Consider the following 18,061-nt stretch of genomic DNA (forward strand, 5'->3'; position numbering starts at 1 on the left):
ATTCCACACTTGAGCAAATACATTAAACATAACAGGAAGTGTCTGGTCTAACGGTGTATTTGTCATCATATTGTCACTTTAAAATCAGTGTGCGGAACAATAATAATTAGAAGAATAATGTAATTCTAATCCGTGTAATAGATTATTTTCCAATGCGCATGAAGGAGCTTTTATTTTGAAATTGTCTGTGGTCACACCGGAAGTGAAAGTGCCATTCAAAGGAGCCAGCTCCCTGCAGTAGGATGAGGATACGAGACACAAAGATCACACCTGCCGGAAAACAAACGCTCATTTAACCATTAACGTTAATGTTAAATTTTAGTCTCACCTCTTCTCGACAAAACCCCGTACGCGTTAACACCGGTGGAGTCTTTAATTTGCCAAATAGACCTCAGATAGCTATGTTTAGTAGAAAACGTGACGAGCGCAGTATTTACTGTCTAGTGGCAGACGGAATGATCGGGCCTGTTACAACCGGCTTTTCCACATTTCGTCCATCAAATCAATAGCCATGGATGTCAGAGCCGTCCTGGAGTTTGCCGCAGTTACGAGGGGCCTTTCGCTGTTTTTGCAGGTGAGATACTATGTTGTGAATCTGACATCCGGCTCATTCCCCTTGCTGAAGTTCCAGCCTTCATATTCCCAGATGTTTGAGTCACCTTGGCTGTAATGTGTTTCTGTGTGGTAGCTCCTCAGGGGACTCAGTGGTAAGAAGGGGACACACAAATTAAGGTTAAGCCTGTGTGATTTGTTACTCATACAACAACTCTGCACATCCCTGAATAAGCACTGTGAAAATATTCCAACTATAAATACAACTCCTGCATGCACAGAGTATGTACCACCACATAAACGCACTGTGTGGTTTAAAACAGTCCCTGCCAATGTTTCTTAATTAATTAATATTACTGTTGCATTTTACTTCTGTAGATGTTTAAGGGATTGAAAACTATTTTTAAAAAAATCTCCTTTTAATATATTTTAAATGAGTTTTAAGCAAAATTGTTGCTGCTTTATGCTTATTATAACCCCACATGGCCTAATGAACCAAAACAAAAAAAGTAAACATAAATAAACAGAGCTACTTCAAATATACACCTGACCCAAAACCCTGCATGGCTTATATACAAATCATGTAAACTCTTTATTTATGTGGGTAAAGCCCCATGTCTTACTATTAAATCATCTGAGAATACAGAAATATGTTTATTAGAGTAGGACTTAGGAAATTGGAATGAATCATCGTTAGGAAGATAAGCAAATATTTTATTTAAAATATGTTTTTGTAGTTATCTAGAACATTTGATGTCTTAAAGATGATAATCTAAAAAAAATTATGTCTCTTATTACATGTTAGGGGCGGCCATGGCTCAGTTGGTAGAGCAGGTTGTCCAATAACCGAAGGGTTGGCGGTTCAAATCCCGCCCTGTCCTAGTCAGTCCGTTGTGTCCTTGGGCAAGACACTTCACCCTCCTTGCCTCCAGTCCCACTCACATTGGTGTATGAATGTTTGGTGGTGGTGGTCAGAGGGGCCGTAGGCGCAAAATGGCAGCCACGCTTCTGTCAGTCTGCCCCAGGGCAGCTGTGGCTACAGATGTAGTTTACCACCACCAGAGGGAGAATGTGGGAGCGAATGAATAATGGGTCAATAATGTAAAGCGCTTTGGGTGTCTAGAAAAGCACTATAGAAATCCAATCCATTATTATGTTTAAGGGCCCCCATTTATAAGATGAGGACTGCTTCTGGGGTGTTCTATTACAAAACGTATTTTGTTAATGAATTGTTTATTTTAATAACTGTTTGTAATAATTTTGTAAGAAATTGATTGATTGATTGATTGATTGATTGATTGATTGAGGTTGAATGCATTTTAACTACTCAGCTTCACATACTGTTGTGTAAAGCCACAACTGATGGGGCTGGCTAAGGGAAGGTTAACATCTAGATCAAAAATAAAAATTTAAATCACCTTTTTAAGACATATTTTGAAAGTACATTACTTCTAGTGTCCAGCACAAGTTTTATTTTTTAGAAAGATGTTTTAAAAATACTTAGTTTGCATTATATTCAGCATACACGTATGTTTGCATTCTTTGTCTGTCAGTGCAATTCAAAGCATAACTTTGATTTTTTTGCTATTGGACCTATATTATACGTATGATAAGTTGTAAGGTCAATTTAAAAACTTTTTGCTACTCTTATTACAGTGGTTACAAATATATAATAAACTGAGATAAATATGTGTTAAAATGTATTAAATTATTTTATTTAGATATGATATAATTATGCTGAATAAACAATTGAAACTTGTGATTATTCTCCCTTGTCCATCCGTTACCAAACACTTAGCAAAACCCTTGCTATTTTTTCCCCTTATATATTGAGAAAATACAAACGGTTTACAGTTTTGCAAAATAGACACTCTAGAGGACCAACAGTAAAGATCTTACAGTTGTGTGAAAATTGGAACTGCACTTTAAGACAGGATTTATAAACTGGTCAAAAACAGATGTAAATTTTGTGTACATCCATTACCAAGGGATTTTTAATATTTTAAGCCAGAAAATTAGGTTAAAATGTTTTTTCGATCACACATAAAAGTGCTCATTATTTCCTGCAAAATGAGGCATCATTCATCTTTCTACTATAAATAATTGTGAAAGGGCAAACAAAAATGTAGTAAGGCTGTCCATCCATTACCACTTGGCCAGCCCCATATACAGTCCACATATTTTAGAAGATGGTCATATGCTTGCAGGGTCGCTGTCGTGTGAAAACCATAGGTTTCTTTAAAAAAAATAAACTCTTCATGAGCTTAGTAAACGAGGTCTGTTTTGAGCTTTGTGCCAAAGTGGAGTGCAGTTAATCCAAGAGGGTTGTCAAGAGTTTATTTCTCAACCAATGTAAGAACATATAGTATATCCTTAAATGATGATGAATTGTCTAAACTTCTCAACATCAACAAAATTGGAGATATGTAGTTTTCTCTAAAAGTAGCTAAAGCTGTCAGACAAATATAGTAGATATAACATCCAGTATTTTCTGTGTTTAAGGTTGTCATATATTTCTCCTTAGGCTGTGTTTAATGCTGCCATTCCTGACCATGAAGCTGATGCGTTCAGGCCCCCTCGGACAGAGGAGCCCCTGTACTTGGACTCTGCAGTGGAGTGGCTGCTGGGAGGCCTCTCTCACTGGGACGCAGAACATTTCCTCTTCATTGCTGAAAGAGGATACCTATATGAGCACAACTTTGCTTTTTTCCCCCTCTTCCCTATCGTCCTCCGTGGCCTGGCAGAGACCCTCCTGTGGCCCCTCAGCAGCTGGCTGACGGTGCGGGGTCGTCTGCTTGTAACCATCGCTCTGGGAAACAGTGCCCTCTTCTTACTGAGTGTGGTTGCTTTGCATGCTCTTAGTAGAACTGTTCTGCAGGACAGGCGTCTCGCTCTGCTCTCCAGCCTGCTCTACTGCATCACACCTGCCAATGTTTTTATGACTGCTGGCTACTCAGAGAGCCTGTTCGCTGCCCTCACTTTTGGTGGCCTCTACCTGTTGGAGAAGGGATTCACTCTGCGAGCCTGCTTGGCCCTCTGCATAGCCACTGCAGCACGATCCAATGGACTTGTTAATATAGGATTCCTACTGTATCTTCCATCTTTGCACGCCATTTCCAAGATTCGTGTATATCGCACAACAACAAGAGGCCACAGTAAAGCCTTCCACTATATTTGGGTTGTCATTCGTTTGTTGCTTACCTCTCTCCTAGGCACTGCAATTATTGCCCTTCCTTTCATTGCCTTCCAGTACTACGGGTATAGGACGTTTTGCACACCGTCTGTCTCCTTGGAGCGTATACCTCCCGCTCTCCTATCGCTGGCTGAAAGGAAGGGCTACCGGGTCCCCGATGAAAATGGTCCACCGCCACTCTGGTGCATGAGACCCCTGCCCCTGCTTTATTCTCACATCCAGGACGTATACTGGGATGTTGGCTTCCTTCGCTACTTTGAGCTGAAGCAGATACCAAACTTTGTTTTGGCTCTACCTATGGCAACCCTTGGCATAATGGCAGTATATGCCTATTTTCAAGCTAATCCAGAACTATGTCTTAGACTCGGACTTTGGGAGACAAGTGCAAATAAAGGGCTGGACAAACCTACTCCAGGATTCTTTAACCCCAGGGTATTTGTGTATGTTGTTCATTCCACAGTCCTCCTGGTGTTTGGGACATTGTGCATGCATGTACAGGTAAGTAATACTACTGTTAGTACTATTTGTAGTCATCTATATTCATATAGCACTTTGTTAAATCCAAGTTACAGAAGCACCACAATAAAAAGACAAGTTAGAAAATCATCAAGGGTCACAACAGTTAAAATACACGTCAGTGGATAAAACCCTATAACTAAGGAAATTAATGATAGATCTAGACAAAATTAGAGGTAGTATGTTGTGAAATACAGAATGTGATTGATACGTTTATGGCCTGTATTGTTCCATTCAGATCCAGTTCAACATGCTGACAGTTGGAGTCAATAACTCTTGTTGTTCTTAGTAAATAGACGCCATTGGCCTTTATACAGAGACATCATGGTAATTTAGAGTTCATTGTAATAAATGTGTCCCTGTGACATACCCAGTGTTATTTCAGTGTTACATTGTGTAATTTCTTGATCTATTAAAGTCAAGCAATGGCTTTTGTCAATGAGCACAATGTTAATTTTCTTGGCAAATGGCGATTCTGAAACAAAAGCACCACAAAAGCTATTGACTTCAAACCTTTGCATAGTCATCCACAATGTTAAACTGTGTATAAATGTAATGAAAGCAGTATAACTCATCTCCTACCTAAGCCTTGGAACTTATCAGTCAACCCTCATATATCTGTAAATATACTATATATGTGTGGAACATCTGTTCATTTCCGCTCATTTTCATCCCTACCTGTATTTCCAGGTTCTGACCAGATTCATGGCCTCCTCGTCTCCTGTGCCCTTCTGGATCAGTGCCCACCTCCTGCTCCTCAATGAGCCACTTCTTCATCGAAGGAAAACATCAACTCCTAATGTACAGCTGCAGAGCCACTCCCGAAATGGATGCAAGCACACTCCCCAAAACCCCATCACAGCCCTGCTTCCACACTTCAGAACCTGTTCTTCTATTACACAAAGTATCTTGGGATATTTCCTCTCATACTGGGTACTGGGCTTGGTACTGCATTGTAACTTCTTACCATGGACTTGACTTACGACTCTGCACTGAGCTTTAATTGCAATATCTACAAAGCACTGGGCTCTGTCATTTTACTTTAAGGGTTTTGCTACATGAAGCTGCTTCACTGTTTCTTTAATCCAGTAAATATTTAATTGTTCATCGCAGTAACATTCAACAGAATGTCAGGAAAGTTGCTCACATGTCAACAATTTTATCAGTGCCACTTTGCTTTGCTGGGTAAATGGGGATAAATAATTAAATTCATTTACACAGTTTGGGAAATGCTGTGTCTATTGTAGCTATGACTTCCAGTCCTGTGCAGACATTATTAGAACAAACCACTTTATTCATGCAATGGACAACAATTTTATTTGCACATATTTGTCAAGACTTATTCACTGTCAGGTTGTCCATTTAGTAACAGCTGTGGTAGTTTTGCATTAAATTTTTTTATACAATTCTTTTTTTCTGTATAATATTGCACTGCATGTTTGGAGAATTATTCCAATATTGTTTGAAAATCTTGGTTGCGAATGCCAAAAATAAAGATTTTGTTGATGTAGAGGTTATCTTTAAAACTGTCTTTATTTTCATGCCAAATAAAGATAATACTTTGTCAATGATGTTAAAACAAATACCGTAGGTTTATAAATATATAGTTATTTGTTCTTTATTATTACAGATGTTTGGGAGTATATAAAATTAAGATTTAAAGTGAAATGTGGAATTTGACTCTGAAAATACTAAAACCCCTATGATTCAAAAAGAATAATGCAAGGATACTCAACATGAGTGGACTATTTTTGAAGTCAAAGAAATTTGTTGAATCTGTATTGTGAATTATTATTATTATTATTATTTTTAAACCTTTTTTCCAATGTAAACAGAATATAACACTAAGAAACAGATGGTATGAAATGCAGAAAAATATGTAATTTATCATATGGGCCTTGTACCAAGTTAATTTGGTGAGAAAGTTAAAACAAAAAGCCAGTTAAATTGAAGCTAAATATTTTCAAGAGTTGAATGTTTGTTCATAATACCTGAATACTCTGTCGTCTAATTTGGAAAGTCTAGTATCCCTGGTTTACTGAGTCTAATGTACTTTTTTCCTTCTTTGGGATTAATTATTCCTATTGTTTTAATTACATGACGCAAACACAGCACACTTAAAAAAAAAAAAAAAAACATCAATGAAAGAATCCGCAATACAATCAAACATCACAGGCAACAGACACTTTAAAAAATATAATAAAGACAGTACAATTGTAAGGGGGTGTAATTATTTCATTTTAAAGAATTCTTCGCACATACTAATGGAATTTGTTGCTTTTTTTTTTTTTTTTTTTTTTTTGGACTTTATGAGGAATGATGAATTAATGTAAATTTTGGATTCTCACATGAAATTTGTCAAATTTGCAACTTCTTCCTAAAACTTATGTTAATGAATATGACATTTTCCTTATGAAATAAAGAGACTGATTATAAATAATATTTTAGAATGTGTGTGGTCAAAATGTGTAATTATGCGGTTATCTGTAAATTTTAATGGTGTTGGTTAAATTGAAAGAACTGCAATTTGTAAGATGGGTCTAAAAAGAAAGAGAATAAGGAAAATAATAGAATAGATGAAGTGATTCTGATTCTTGTTTACAAAATGTACATGTGTTTTCAGCATCTAAGTATATAGAACAATTTAGCTTAGTGCGATATATATATTGTGTAAAGTTTTAATATGCATTTCCTTGATTTTAGTCCTGATACAATACTGAAAATGTATTTATACCTCTTTAAATTTGGGAAGATAAGATATTTCACAAAGCTTTTCCAAACACAGTACACTGTAGCAATTAAAACAGATTATATTTGCGCCGCTGGTGGTCACCATAGATCTATAAACCATCGTCGTGCTCATCTGACACGTGACTCGACGTGTCTGAGCTTTTAGAGATCAGCTATGAGCCCTTTACGTCAACGTTCGCTTCGTGACGTGTGTTGGCCGACGGTACAGTAAAAGAAAAAGGAAATGTGAACAGCCGCAAGTAGCCTCAGCCGACACTCCTCAGTCGTCTTGCTGTAAAATGGGGATACAAATGGAAAAAAATGAAGAGTAGAATTTACACGCAAGATTAATTTAACTGCCAAAGATGGTAGTTAACGTTACGTCAACGCGGGGGCTGCAGTGGCTTGTTAAACGTGACAACGAAGAAGAATGCCTTTGCTGTTTCGTTAGCTAGCTAGCGTTAGCATTCAGGATGGGAAACTGAACCCTAGCAGGCGACGTAAGTCCGCTCACAAAATGACTAAATGTTGAGGTAATAATCTCTGGAAAACACGGCGAAAATATAGAGTTAAGTGTTCGCCTTTTTGCTACCTCCGCGCGGTGTGGAAACTGTTTACATGATGAAGAACTGTGAGTACCAGCAGATCGACCCGCGGGCGCTGTCGGTGTCGCCCTCCTCCGCACAGAATCACACCGAAACTAAAGCGCAGCGGCCGCGAAGAAAATGGGAAGTGTTCCCTGGAAAGAACCGGTTTTTCTGCGATGGACGGATCATCCTGGCCAGACAGAGCGGTGTCCTTCCTTTGACACTGGGCCTTATCGTTGTCACTTGTGGCCTTTTCTTTGCATTCGAGTGAGTAGTTCTGTCCTGTCGTGTGTTTATCTTCTCAGATCCCTGTTAGCAACTTACATATTGCTAATGTACATGTATAGCTTATTTCCCTGTCGAAGTATATATTAAAAAATACTTCTTCTCCTTGCAGTTGCCCGTTCTTGGTGGAGCATTTGACCGTGTTTATACCTGTGATCGGCGGGGTGCTTTTTGTGTTTGTGGTGATCTCCTTGCTGAGAACAAGCTTTACTGACCCGGGAATCCTACCCAGGGCTACTCCAGATGAAGCAGCAGATATTGAGAAGCAGATAGGTAAGGAATATCCTGGAACTGCACACTCAATCTGGGACAGATGGGGTAAAACAGCTTTGCCATATGGGCCATCTCAGAGGGACATGTGGCATTGAAGTGTAGACCAAGACGTAAGCAGCTTACTTTTTACCAGTATTTAAGAGCAAAAAAAGGCCAAACGGTTGCCTTATCCTTTAATTCATCATTAATTGCCTCTTGGGTGTACTGTTTTGATTACATGTGCAAGACCCAGCATGTTTATTTCTCTGTGCTTCTCTATTTTAAGATACCTCAGGATCCTCCACGTATCGGCCCCCTCCTCGGACCAAGGAGATCCTCATCAACCAGCAGGTGGTGAAGCTCAAATATTGCTTTACTTGTAAAATGTTCCGCCCTCCTCGGACCTCTCACTGCAGCCTGTGTGACAACTGTGTAGGTTAGTATCTGGTCACATTCCTACTTATTCCTCCAGCACTAATTTATTTTAACAACTTAAATGGCATTTGCCAAGAGAAACATTTACTACGACTGGGTAGAAAGCCTTCATTCATTCTTTCATATAAGAGGTTCTGCTTTGTGCTATCCTAAAACACTATAGGACAGACCTCATGTTGTTTAATATGCCAAAAATTAGCTGAATTAACACAAAATGCTGTATTTGGGAACACAATCATAGTTATGTAAAAATGTAAGAAACTTGACCTTTTTCATGTAGCTTCGAGCCCTTATTTAGTTAGTGATAAAATGGGTGCCCATTAAATTAACAGATTTTTATTTAGTTATGTCGAGCACAGTTGATTGCGCTGAGTCATTGTCACACTGTTAGGTTTGTCCTGTTAATTGGAAAAGGCAATAGTTAATTTGATAGAAAAGCTATTACAGTAATTCAGGTATGGGTGTGTTATTGATGCAATTGCTATTTTTGTTTCTTTGAAATAACAACAAAACAAAACAAAAAAAAAACTTTATTTATCAGAACTGTACCCTGATGTCAGGCTTTCAGATTGAAGTTTAGTCCTCATGAATAATTCTACATTGTTGAATACAATCCCTTACATTAAAAATATGTAGCTATAAGTTCTGCAACTAATGATTATTTGCATTGTTGATTTAATTAATTCATTGTTGATTCTTTTTTTGTTGTTTGGTTTATAGAATGCCAGAAAATGATGAGTGTCCCGTAAAGATAATGTCAAATGTTCACAGCCAAAAGATTTTCAGTTTAATGTCATGGATCAAAAATAACTGATTATTCCATTATCAAAATAGTTTCATGTAATTTCTATTCATATAATAGGGCCTGACCAAGCAAGTAACAGAGTGAGAAAGCACTGTGCAGCAATATTAATCATTCCATATCTGTTTTTAAAAAAATATTTTTTATCAACCATAATAGCTCAAATTGTAGGTCTAAGCAAGTACTTCAACAAGTCGTTAAGGAATAATAACCAAATATGTAATAAAAGCATGAATTTGTCATCATCGACAAACTAACAAAGTGAGGAAAAATATACATCAGTTATTCAAGGTTTGGAAAAAATGCCAAAAAGTGCCGTTCTTCAAGGAAAGTGCAAATTTTTAGCATATCACACTTTTCTTAATATATGAGAGTACATTATATCCAGAAGTGAAACTGATATCATTTTTATTTTAGTTTTAAAAGACATTGATTCATGGTAACGGAGTGAGAATTGAAAAAAGTAATGGAGTGAGATATTTGTTCAGTGTGATACACCATAATAATAATCAAAGATTTTATTAAGATACTGATCAAACTATCAATCTTTGGAGACAAATGTTTCGTTGCTATATTTGAAACACATCTTTCTGCTGTTTCTTATAAGGAATAACATCAAAAATCATTATAGTATTTGATTATTATTATGAATTATAAGATTAGACACAGGCATATATTTTGAACATATTTATTTCACACATTGCTATTTACATTCTGAATTTATGCTGTATTTACAGCCTTTACTGTTCTTAATGTACACTGTATTCTATTTACATAGAATTTAGATTTTTCTTATATATCCAGTTATAATTCAGGTACAAATTAAATAAACATAGTCTTAGAAACTAGAGATGTATGTCTTTCATTCAAAGTAATCAAAAGTATAGTTTTAGAGAAAAAAGAAATTGATCCTGATGTTCACTTTCGCTTGGCCAGGCCCAGTAGCTGACTACAAATCAGTATATACTTGTAGCTCTAACTCCTACTTCCTAACATTTCCTGTATTTTCACCCTCAGAGCGATTTGATCATCACTGCCCATGGGTTGGAAACTGTGTGGGCAAACGCAATTACCGCTTTTTCTACAGTTTTATCATCTCGCTGTCCTTTCTGACATCTTTCATATTTGGCTGTGTCATCACACACATTACCCTGCGTAAGTATTCTTACTTAGGACTCAATTTGTTCATAAGTTGTTATGTTTTCTAACAAAGCCATGGATTTATTTTCATTTCTTTCATCAGGTTCTCAAGCTGGTAAAAGCCTTGTCCAAGCCATTCAGGAGAGCCCTGCCAGATATCCTTTGTTTACGCTAAACGTTATCACTAACCTGTTAATTAGATAAAAGTTTTTAATGTTTGCACTGTCTGCTCTTAGACCTAACACAAGTTACACTGTTGACACGGCACTTCCCACTGCTTCTTGTCTTAAGCCCTCAGTTAATAGGATCAGAGAGTTAGCATTTAGCCAGGCAGTGCTTTTAGGCAGATTGCTTTTCAGTAGTGGGTTTGCTGCCTCATGTGCTCCTGAGATGATGTCAGTGACTGGACAAATATAGATAGTATGACTTTATGGTGTTTCAATCTGTTATTCACAGACAAGGTAGGGATTTATCTCATCATGGTGCACATGATGAGCATGAAATTATATCAGCTTGTTGATATGTGCGTATCCCTCTGAAATCAGAATTTATACATAGACTATTTTTAATACGTGTCTCATTTAAAATTACAAATTCTTTGTCACAGGGTATTTTTTGCATCTTGTAACCCATTTACAATAATTCACTGCCCTCAGTACTGTGATAATTTATATTTATACAAGGTCTGAGTAGTACAAAAATGTCTAAAAGAGCAGAGACAGTTCACAGTATTGCTGCTGCACTTAATGAGAAAAAACCCATGTAGTTAGCTGTGTTAGATCATGTGTTTTATCTAGAAAATATCTTGGTTAATTTTAAGTTTTGGTAGAAGGGTTTATTAGAAACACTCATTACTTTTTACAAATTGCCGTGCTTGATTAGCAATCCTTGATAATGGTAATGTTGCCATCCCTTAACTCTCTTGTACTGTGGTGGAGTTGGTGATTTGCTTCTTCTCCGTCTGGTCTATTCTGGGCCTGTCAGGCTTCCATACATACTTAGTGGCCTCCAACCTTACAACAAATGAAGATGTAAGTACTGTGGTTGCCTTCCATTCTGATTAATCATTGATAACCACCACTAATGTGTAATTTATCTAATGAAGATCACTGAACTGACAACTTACTTTCAATGCAGATAAAGGGCTCCTGGTCGAGTAAAAGAGGCGCAGAGGAGTCTGGGAACCCCTACAGCTACAACAACATTATAACCAACTGCTGTGCGACATTATGTGGTCCCATGCCCCCAAGGTGAGTACAGATATTAGAAAACTTGCACTTACATCTTTCATTTTCCTGTGAAAATGAAAGCAGACAGTATTATTGAAAGTGCTTAAACATCAGTCACAGTACATATTACAGTGCATCATAACATAATTTTCTTCTTTTTCTTTTTTATTTCTAGTCTGATTGACAGGAGAGGTTTCCTGCCTCCCGATGAGGCGATCCCTGCTGCTTCTGCCTCTGAGATAGAACTGCCCCCATTCGCAGCCAAGAATGACGCACACATGGTAGGATGAACCAGCCTGTGCTCCATGAATGTCCCATAGCTCCCATGTTGTTAGCCTGCTCCCTGTGTTTCCTCCTCACTGTGTGTCCACCTCTTCATCCTCCAGGCTTTAGCTGTACTGCGTCCAGTAGAGATGTTTACATGAATATGTGGTCAGTGTTTTGACATTTGACATTTTGCACATTTTTTGCATTGTGTTCACAACAAGAGAAGGTAGAAATATCTCTGTATTTGAAATGGTGAATTTAGGAGCTTTTGATTGGTTTGGAACAGTATTTCTATGTCTCTTAAAATTTCAGTAATTAAACTTGCATATCCACAGAGAATGTGAACAAGCTAGCAAAGCAGAATAAACAATCAACATAAACTTCTACTGAAAGGTATTTTATCACCACGCAACATATTTAGACAGTACTTTTTTAAGCTTTAGAGCAAATTGCCTTGGTAATCACTGTTGTGTATCATCACTGAAAGAGGGCTGAAATTTTGGGGGGATTTAAATGTTTGTGATGGTCACAGTTGACCTGCTGATTTGCCAGTCAGACGGCTTAACTTGTGTGATGGGACACCACACATCATATACCTATGTATTCAACATACTGTATGTTTATGTTTGCTGCACCCTTTTGGAGTTCAACATGCTGTATCTACCTCCATGTTACTGTTCTACTGAGTTTGCATGTATGTTGTGGTGAAGGTGTATGCACATAGACAAAGGGCTTTGTGCTGCTCATTAGTAGCACTAGTTTACTTTGGAAAAAAGGTATTGCGCCATATTTTTTGTTTGTTTCATTCGCACTTTACTATGGATGAATTGTCACGTTCCTTAAATATATTTGCTAAATATTTCCAGCATTTCATGGGTATATCGTTAGATATTTTTGCTTTATTTTCTTAGACACTTTTCTACTTATATCTACTATTTTCATATAAGGGTATAACAGATGTCTTTTATATGCTAAATAAACTTTTTTATAAATATTTTGGGATCCTGGTCTCTGAAGCTTACTTTGCCTCTTCATGCTTTGTGTAGATTTTAAGATGTGTACAGTTTTCTGTGCATTTGCAGTCAGATTATTTTGTTTTCCAAATTTGTTTGTTTAATCCATGTACCGCAATCCTTAGATGTAAGATTGAACTCTCAGTGTTGTGCTGTATTCGTTCCACCCTGCTAGGAGGAGAACTGTCAGGATATTGCATTGTCCTGCACAGCCTGAAGGGCACTGCTGCATGTAGACGGTTGATGGTAAGCGTAGGGTTGAACATTAAACCAATCACAACATCTCTCCACATGCCATCCACTGTGCTGTCATTATTCATTGTTTGTTTGTTGGTATGTACAGTTGGATTTCAACAGCTAGTATTTGTAGGATCCTTTAATTTCTGTACACAATAAACCAAAGGGCAGTAGGGGCATATTTTGTGATTGGTTTGCAGTTATGGTGTGGACTGGTGCACTGTCTTATCTGTGAATGTGCATGCTTCACTACCATTCACTCATTTACATTTGCTCACTCACTCTGGATGAAGCTGGCTGTCTCTTTTTTTCCTTGTCTAATTAGATGAGATGATGTACTTAATTGTATGGGTTTGTGCATGCAGTGACACTCATGAATCACATTAACTGTTTCCATAACCACCTTTTCTACTCTTATTAAAGCTGGAAGAACCATGGAAAGAAGCAGCTTCTCTACGCACATCTAAACCTTGTTCCATATTGTTGCTTTCTAATTATTTTGTCTGCATCTAACTCACTTTCCTCCATGCTTTTCTCCATTTTAATCAATTGACAGTGCTGTCATCAGTTCAATCATTGCTTTCACAACTAATCTGTTTAATCACACTGCAGAATTGCCACTGTTCTGTCATTTCAGCTTGGTTTTAAGACAATATGCTGCATGTCAGTTTTTGATATCCTTTTTTTTTTTTTTTTTGTAAATTTTCACACAGTGCACTCAAAGCACCAAGGATGTGCTGGAGAGGATGGTCCACTCCTCTGAATTTCCTGGCCTGTGCCCGCCTGGCACCCCAAAGACATCTCCTCTGGGCCTGGAGGCGACCAGCGTCTCAGGACCTTCCACAGAGACTTCACCCTCCACAGGTTGCTCACGGCAGCTTGCCCACGGGCCTGTGGTCACTCCCTGCCCCCCGTTCAGCAGAAGCAGCAAGAGGGATTCTTTGCACTCCATCAACCCAGCTTTCCGTTTGGCTTCCCCCTCCCCTTCGCTTAGCCGCACCAACCTGTTTCTGAGCGAATCGGCCGACGTCGGCTTCATTCCACTGACCTGATCGAACCCAAAAAGTGATCAGCTCTGGTTCGTTCTCCAATGAGGAATGCTTCTGAATCATCAATGCTGCTCACTGTCACTGGACAGGAAATAATTTTGGTTCAAGACAAACTTACTAAAGTGATGGTATTGCTGTTTGAAATGCCACTTTTCATAAGCTGAATGGCCATAAAGTACTGGAGGGTGTTGCGAGTTAATATAAGTGTTGTCCTATGTATTCTTCAGGATGAAAACTCTTAGTAAACCACCGAGCACAATACAGAGATATTTTTTTAAACACTGAACCCATCTCCACACCTTCCACAACCTCAAGCCATACATTGCAGCCACAGCGTGTCACGTCCTACTAATATCTTATGCAAACAGGGCTTTAAATCTGGGAATACTTAGCAGAAAGCTGTGGATGCAGAAAGTAAAGATACACGAGTTTAGGTTTTATTGAAATGGCATGCTCTGGATAGTAAGCCTTTTCAGATTAGTAACTTGAGAGTCAGCCTTATGTCATACCATGTCATTCATTATCATCTAGATTCGCTTCAGCCCAGTTTGATAAAGATAAACACCTGGAGCTTAAAGTGGAAGGGCAAAGTGCAAGGTTTATTTTATTTTAACATGTAAGTAAGGGTTTTGCTGTATTTTATTAGTGGGTATTCATGTCATGTACATCAGATGCTTTTTGATGAAATGATTTTTGTGGGGTGTTTTTACTTTAGAAAACAGGAAAATCTTAGTGGATGTGTTCAGATTTTTCATACGTGACTGAAAGCTCATACTGTAGGTTTGCTTTGTTTCTCAGTGTGTGTCTGCTTGTCAAAACAAGTATTTAATTTTAATCAAGTTGCTGCTGCCTGCTGGGACATGGATTGCAGTATTTACAGTAGAGCTGACACTGTTTCCTGTTAATGTGATCTACTGGGATGCTTTCAGTGGAAGTGAGTGTCTCGTTTTTCTTTGCTTCAGTAGTAAGTTACTGGGTATATATATATATATTTTTTTTTACTATGTATTTCAGCATCAGCTTCATGTGTGGAGTGTGTTAAGACTACGTAATGTCTAAAGAATGTTGAAGAAGCCTTTTCACATGTGGGCAGGCTGTCAGTTTTATGGCCGTGACCTTTTCCTTTCTTACAGGCTGAAACCTAACACTACCTGTGATGGAGTACAATTTCATGTGAGAACTAGTGTTTGCCACTAGGGGGCAGCATAGGAGTAAGAATTGCAGTGTAGTCCACTATCACTGTTCTAACAGGACACTGATTTGGAGAAAGGCCTTTTACTGTTTTATTTATGGTCTGTAATAGCAATGAAGCTGTACATACGTTGTGAGTTTGTAAAGAACCACTTTGCCATAGTCACTGGGTCGTCCATTTATCTGCATCCACACCGATAGGTTGTAGAAAACTACAAGCAGTGCTTGTATGAACAAATTCTTTGTATTTTGTAGGATGTAACAGTGAAACTGTAAAAATAAAAAGAAACAGTTTTGTCCAATTTTTGTGTGTGTGTGCCTCATCTATTACTTTTCTAATTTTCCATGATAGAAAAAGGTTTAAAATGAGAATAGAAAGGCTGAATATCTGCATGATGAAATTCTTGGTTCACTTCATGATTCCAATGATAAACAGTAACCTTCCATATACACTAAATCAGACGGTCAGGTTCATCCTTCCTCACAGCTGCTTAATGGAAACATTGAAGAGATGCATGTTAACCACATGTGCTCAGAAAGGCAAACATCCAGTCTGAGGTGTGTCCATCAGATGCACAGAGTGGGTCACAGCTGGTCCGAGCCTGCACTGACCGAGGCACTGGTCACAACTCTGTTCATTAAGCACAGACACAATGAGCTGATGTGGTAACAAGTTCACAGGAGATCAGGAAAAATGTGTTGTCAAGCTGGATGGTCTGTTTAGTGAACTGTGCCAAACTCCAAACACAAAAGATGACAGAAGACGAAAAGAGATTTGAAGTTAATAACATTATCTGGTGTATCTTCCCTCAATCAGCCCTGAGGTATGTTCCCACTGATGATTTTTTGGACTCCAGCTGTTAGTAAATAACCATGCAAAATAAACTAGAATATGTCAGAGTGGTAAATTGTTTCCTTGGCATTGCTAATGACTGGATGTATTCTCTCTGCCCTGCTTAGACTTTATAAGATGCAGTTTTTCCTGTAATTATTGAAACTGAATCTTGAAGAACCAACTGCCTGGAGGAGAGTGATCACAACGGACAGACTGTGGCGACGGAGGGTGAGGCTGACTGCACTCAGCTGTTTCTGTTTCTGTGTCTGTACATGAAACAATGCTGCTTTAAGGACTCTCAGAAACATCTTTAGAAATGTGGTATGTGCTGTTGTAACTTTGCCTCCTGTATGCTGGTGTTTTTAGGCTTTTATGTGGCATCTATTGTCTGGTATCTTCTAAATGTGAATGAGTTGAGCCATATATAAAATGTACATTACACTTTTCACGGTATAGATGTAGTTTTCAATTACATTCTATATGTTTTTATTAAATGTGGCAGAAGAGGAAAATACAGACAAAAAAAACATGGGCAGCTCAGGCTGGATCCAGACAGAGACTGTCATAGTTGGATGAGATGTGTTTTTTTCTGAAATATGCTAACTTTAATTGATGTACTTATTATCTCATTCAACATCAAAAGAGTCCGCGTTGAGGCAACCTGTATATCTTAACCTAAAATGAAACAGATGGACAGACTTTGGCTGAGTGTCTTGCAAGGAGGAAAAAGCCAAAGCATCACTGCCTCAGCAGCTGTGTTGCATTTTGACCACAGTCCTGCACCGCCTGGAAGAACGAAAACTGTTTGCAGAAGGAAAAAATGATCATTTTGCAAATCAAGTTAACATTTAACAATGGCAGCAAAGGTAAACCAGTTCATCTCTGTGCAGTCAGTTTAATTGTGAACAGTATTGACATGTGGATTATTTGAGTCCTCGCTGGCTGCAGGTGATTATTCGCTTGCTGGAGTGTATCATGGTGTTCGACCTCAGCTGGTGTGGCACAGAGATGGAGCAGGCCACCCAGTCAGCAGGTGCAGGAAGGTCTCATTACTTCTGGCCTTCAGAATAAGAGGGTGCTTCAAGTTGACTCTTTTATATCACAGGATGTAAGGGTAGTTTTTTCTTAGTTTGACATGAGGAACAGAGGTTTAGAGCAGGGGTGTCAAACTCAGTTTAGCTCAGGGGCCACATACAGCCCAATCTGATCTCAAGTGGGCCAGACCTGTAAAATATTGGCATAATAACTTATAGATAATGACAACTCCAAATTTTTCTCTTTGTTTTAGTGCAAAAAAGAGGAATATTACAGAATAAAATTGTTATATGCCTTAATAAAAAATGTCAATAACTTGAACATCTGTGAACAACCTGAAATTTCTTAAGAAAAAAAGGGCAATTTTAACAATATTATGCCTCGGCTTATCATTTACACATGTGCATTACAACTTACAGATCACAGTGGATCTAAAAAGGCACAGAACATTTAGTAACGGGGCATCTGTAACTGAAAAAATACAGCATTTAACTTTATGATCAATACAACTTGTCAAGACTTCACTGACTCTCTTGACCGTCAATGTCTTCTGTGTAAACTGTTACACTTTACATGGATCCTGTGGGCCGGATTGAACCCTTTGGAGGGCCGTTTCTGGCCTGTGAGCCGTATGTTTGACACCCCTGGTTTTAAACCTGAGGGCAGATCCTTACAATAAAACTAAAAATCACCTTCCCCAGCATCACTGACTC

General features: G+C 38.2%; 2 protein-coding genes across 3 annotated transcripts; both read left to right on the forward strand.

The window, feature by feature from the left end:
* Positions 1–214: 214 nt before the first annotated feature.
* Positions 215–5,773, forward strand: pigv (phosphatidylinositol glycan anchor biosynthesis, class V). Its single transcript, XM_030157690.1, has 3 exons — positions 215–574; positions 3,077–4,243; positions 4,952–5,773. The coding sequence occupies exons 1-3, from the start codon at positions 512–514 to the stop codon at positions 5,237–5,239; spliced, it is 1,518 nt and encodes a 505-aa protein (XP_030013550.1). The 5' UTR covers positions 215–511; the 3' UTR covers positions 5,240–5,773.
* A 1,435-nt stretch (positions 5,774–7,208) lies between these two features.
* Positions 7,209–15,783, forward strand: zdhhc18a (zDHHC palmitoyltransferase 18a). 2 transcript variants are annotated; one of them, XM_030157692.1, is made up of 10 exons: positions 7,209–7,845; positions 7,976–8,136; positions 8,402–8,551; positions 10,370–10,507; positions 10,596–10,647; positions 11,421–11,523; positions 11,630–11,742; positions 11,897–12,002; positions 13,177–13,247; positions 13,952–14,086. In XM_030157692.1, exons 1-9 carry the CDS (start codon positions 7,610–7,612, stop codon positions 13,216–13,218), a joined length of 1,101 nt encoding a protein of 366 aa, XP_030013552.1. In that variant the 5' UTR covers positions 7,209–7,609; the 3' UTR covers positions 13,219–13,247; positions 13,952–14,086. The 2 variants fall into 2 exon arrangements, with proteins under 2 accessions (XP_030013552.1, XP_030013551.1); XM_030157691.1 differs by lacking the exon at positions 13,177–13,247 and having other exon boundaries at positions 13,952–15,783.
* The last annotated feature ends 2,278 nt before the right edge of the window (positions 15,784–18,061 follow it).

The sequence above is a fragment of the Sphaeramia orbicularis genome, chromosome 16, assembly GCF_902148855.1.
Source record: "Sphaeramia orbicularis chromosome 16, fSphaOr1.1, whole genome shotgun sequence".
Lineage (NCBI taxonomy): Eukaryota > Metazoa > Chordata > Actinopteri > Kurtiformes > Apogonidae > Sphaeramia > Sphaeramia orbicularis.

Bases quoted from the DNA above. Each gene is read 5' to 3' on its own strand.
- pigv (XM_030157690.1), top strand. From the start codon at position 512: ATGGATGTCAGAGCCGTCCTGGAGTTTGCCGCAGTTACGAGGGGCCTT. The intron at 575-3,076 runs GTGAGATACTAT...ATTTCTCCTTAG, and splicing joins GCCTTTCGCTGTTTTTGCAG to GCTGTGTTTAATGCTGCCAT. The intron at 4,244-4,951 runs GTAAGTAATACT...CTGTATTTCCAG, and splicing joins CATTGTGCATGCATGTACAG to GTTCTGACCAGATTCATGGC.
- zdhhc18a (XM_030157691.1), top strand. From the start codon at position 7,610: ATGATGAAGAACTGTGAGTACCAGCAGATCGACCCGCGGGCGCTGTCG. The intron at 11,743-11,896 runs GTGAGTACAGAT...TTTTATTTCTAG, and splicing joins TGTGGTCCCATGCCCCCAAG to TCTGATTGACAGGAGAGGTT. The intron at 12,003-13,951 runs GTAGGATGAACC...ATTTTCACACAG, and splicing joins CCAAGAATGACGCACACATG to TGCACTCAAAGCACCAAGGA.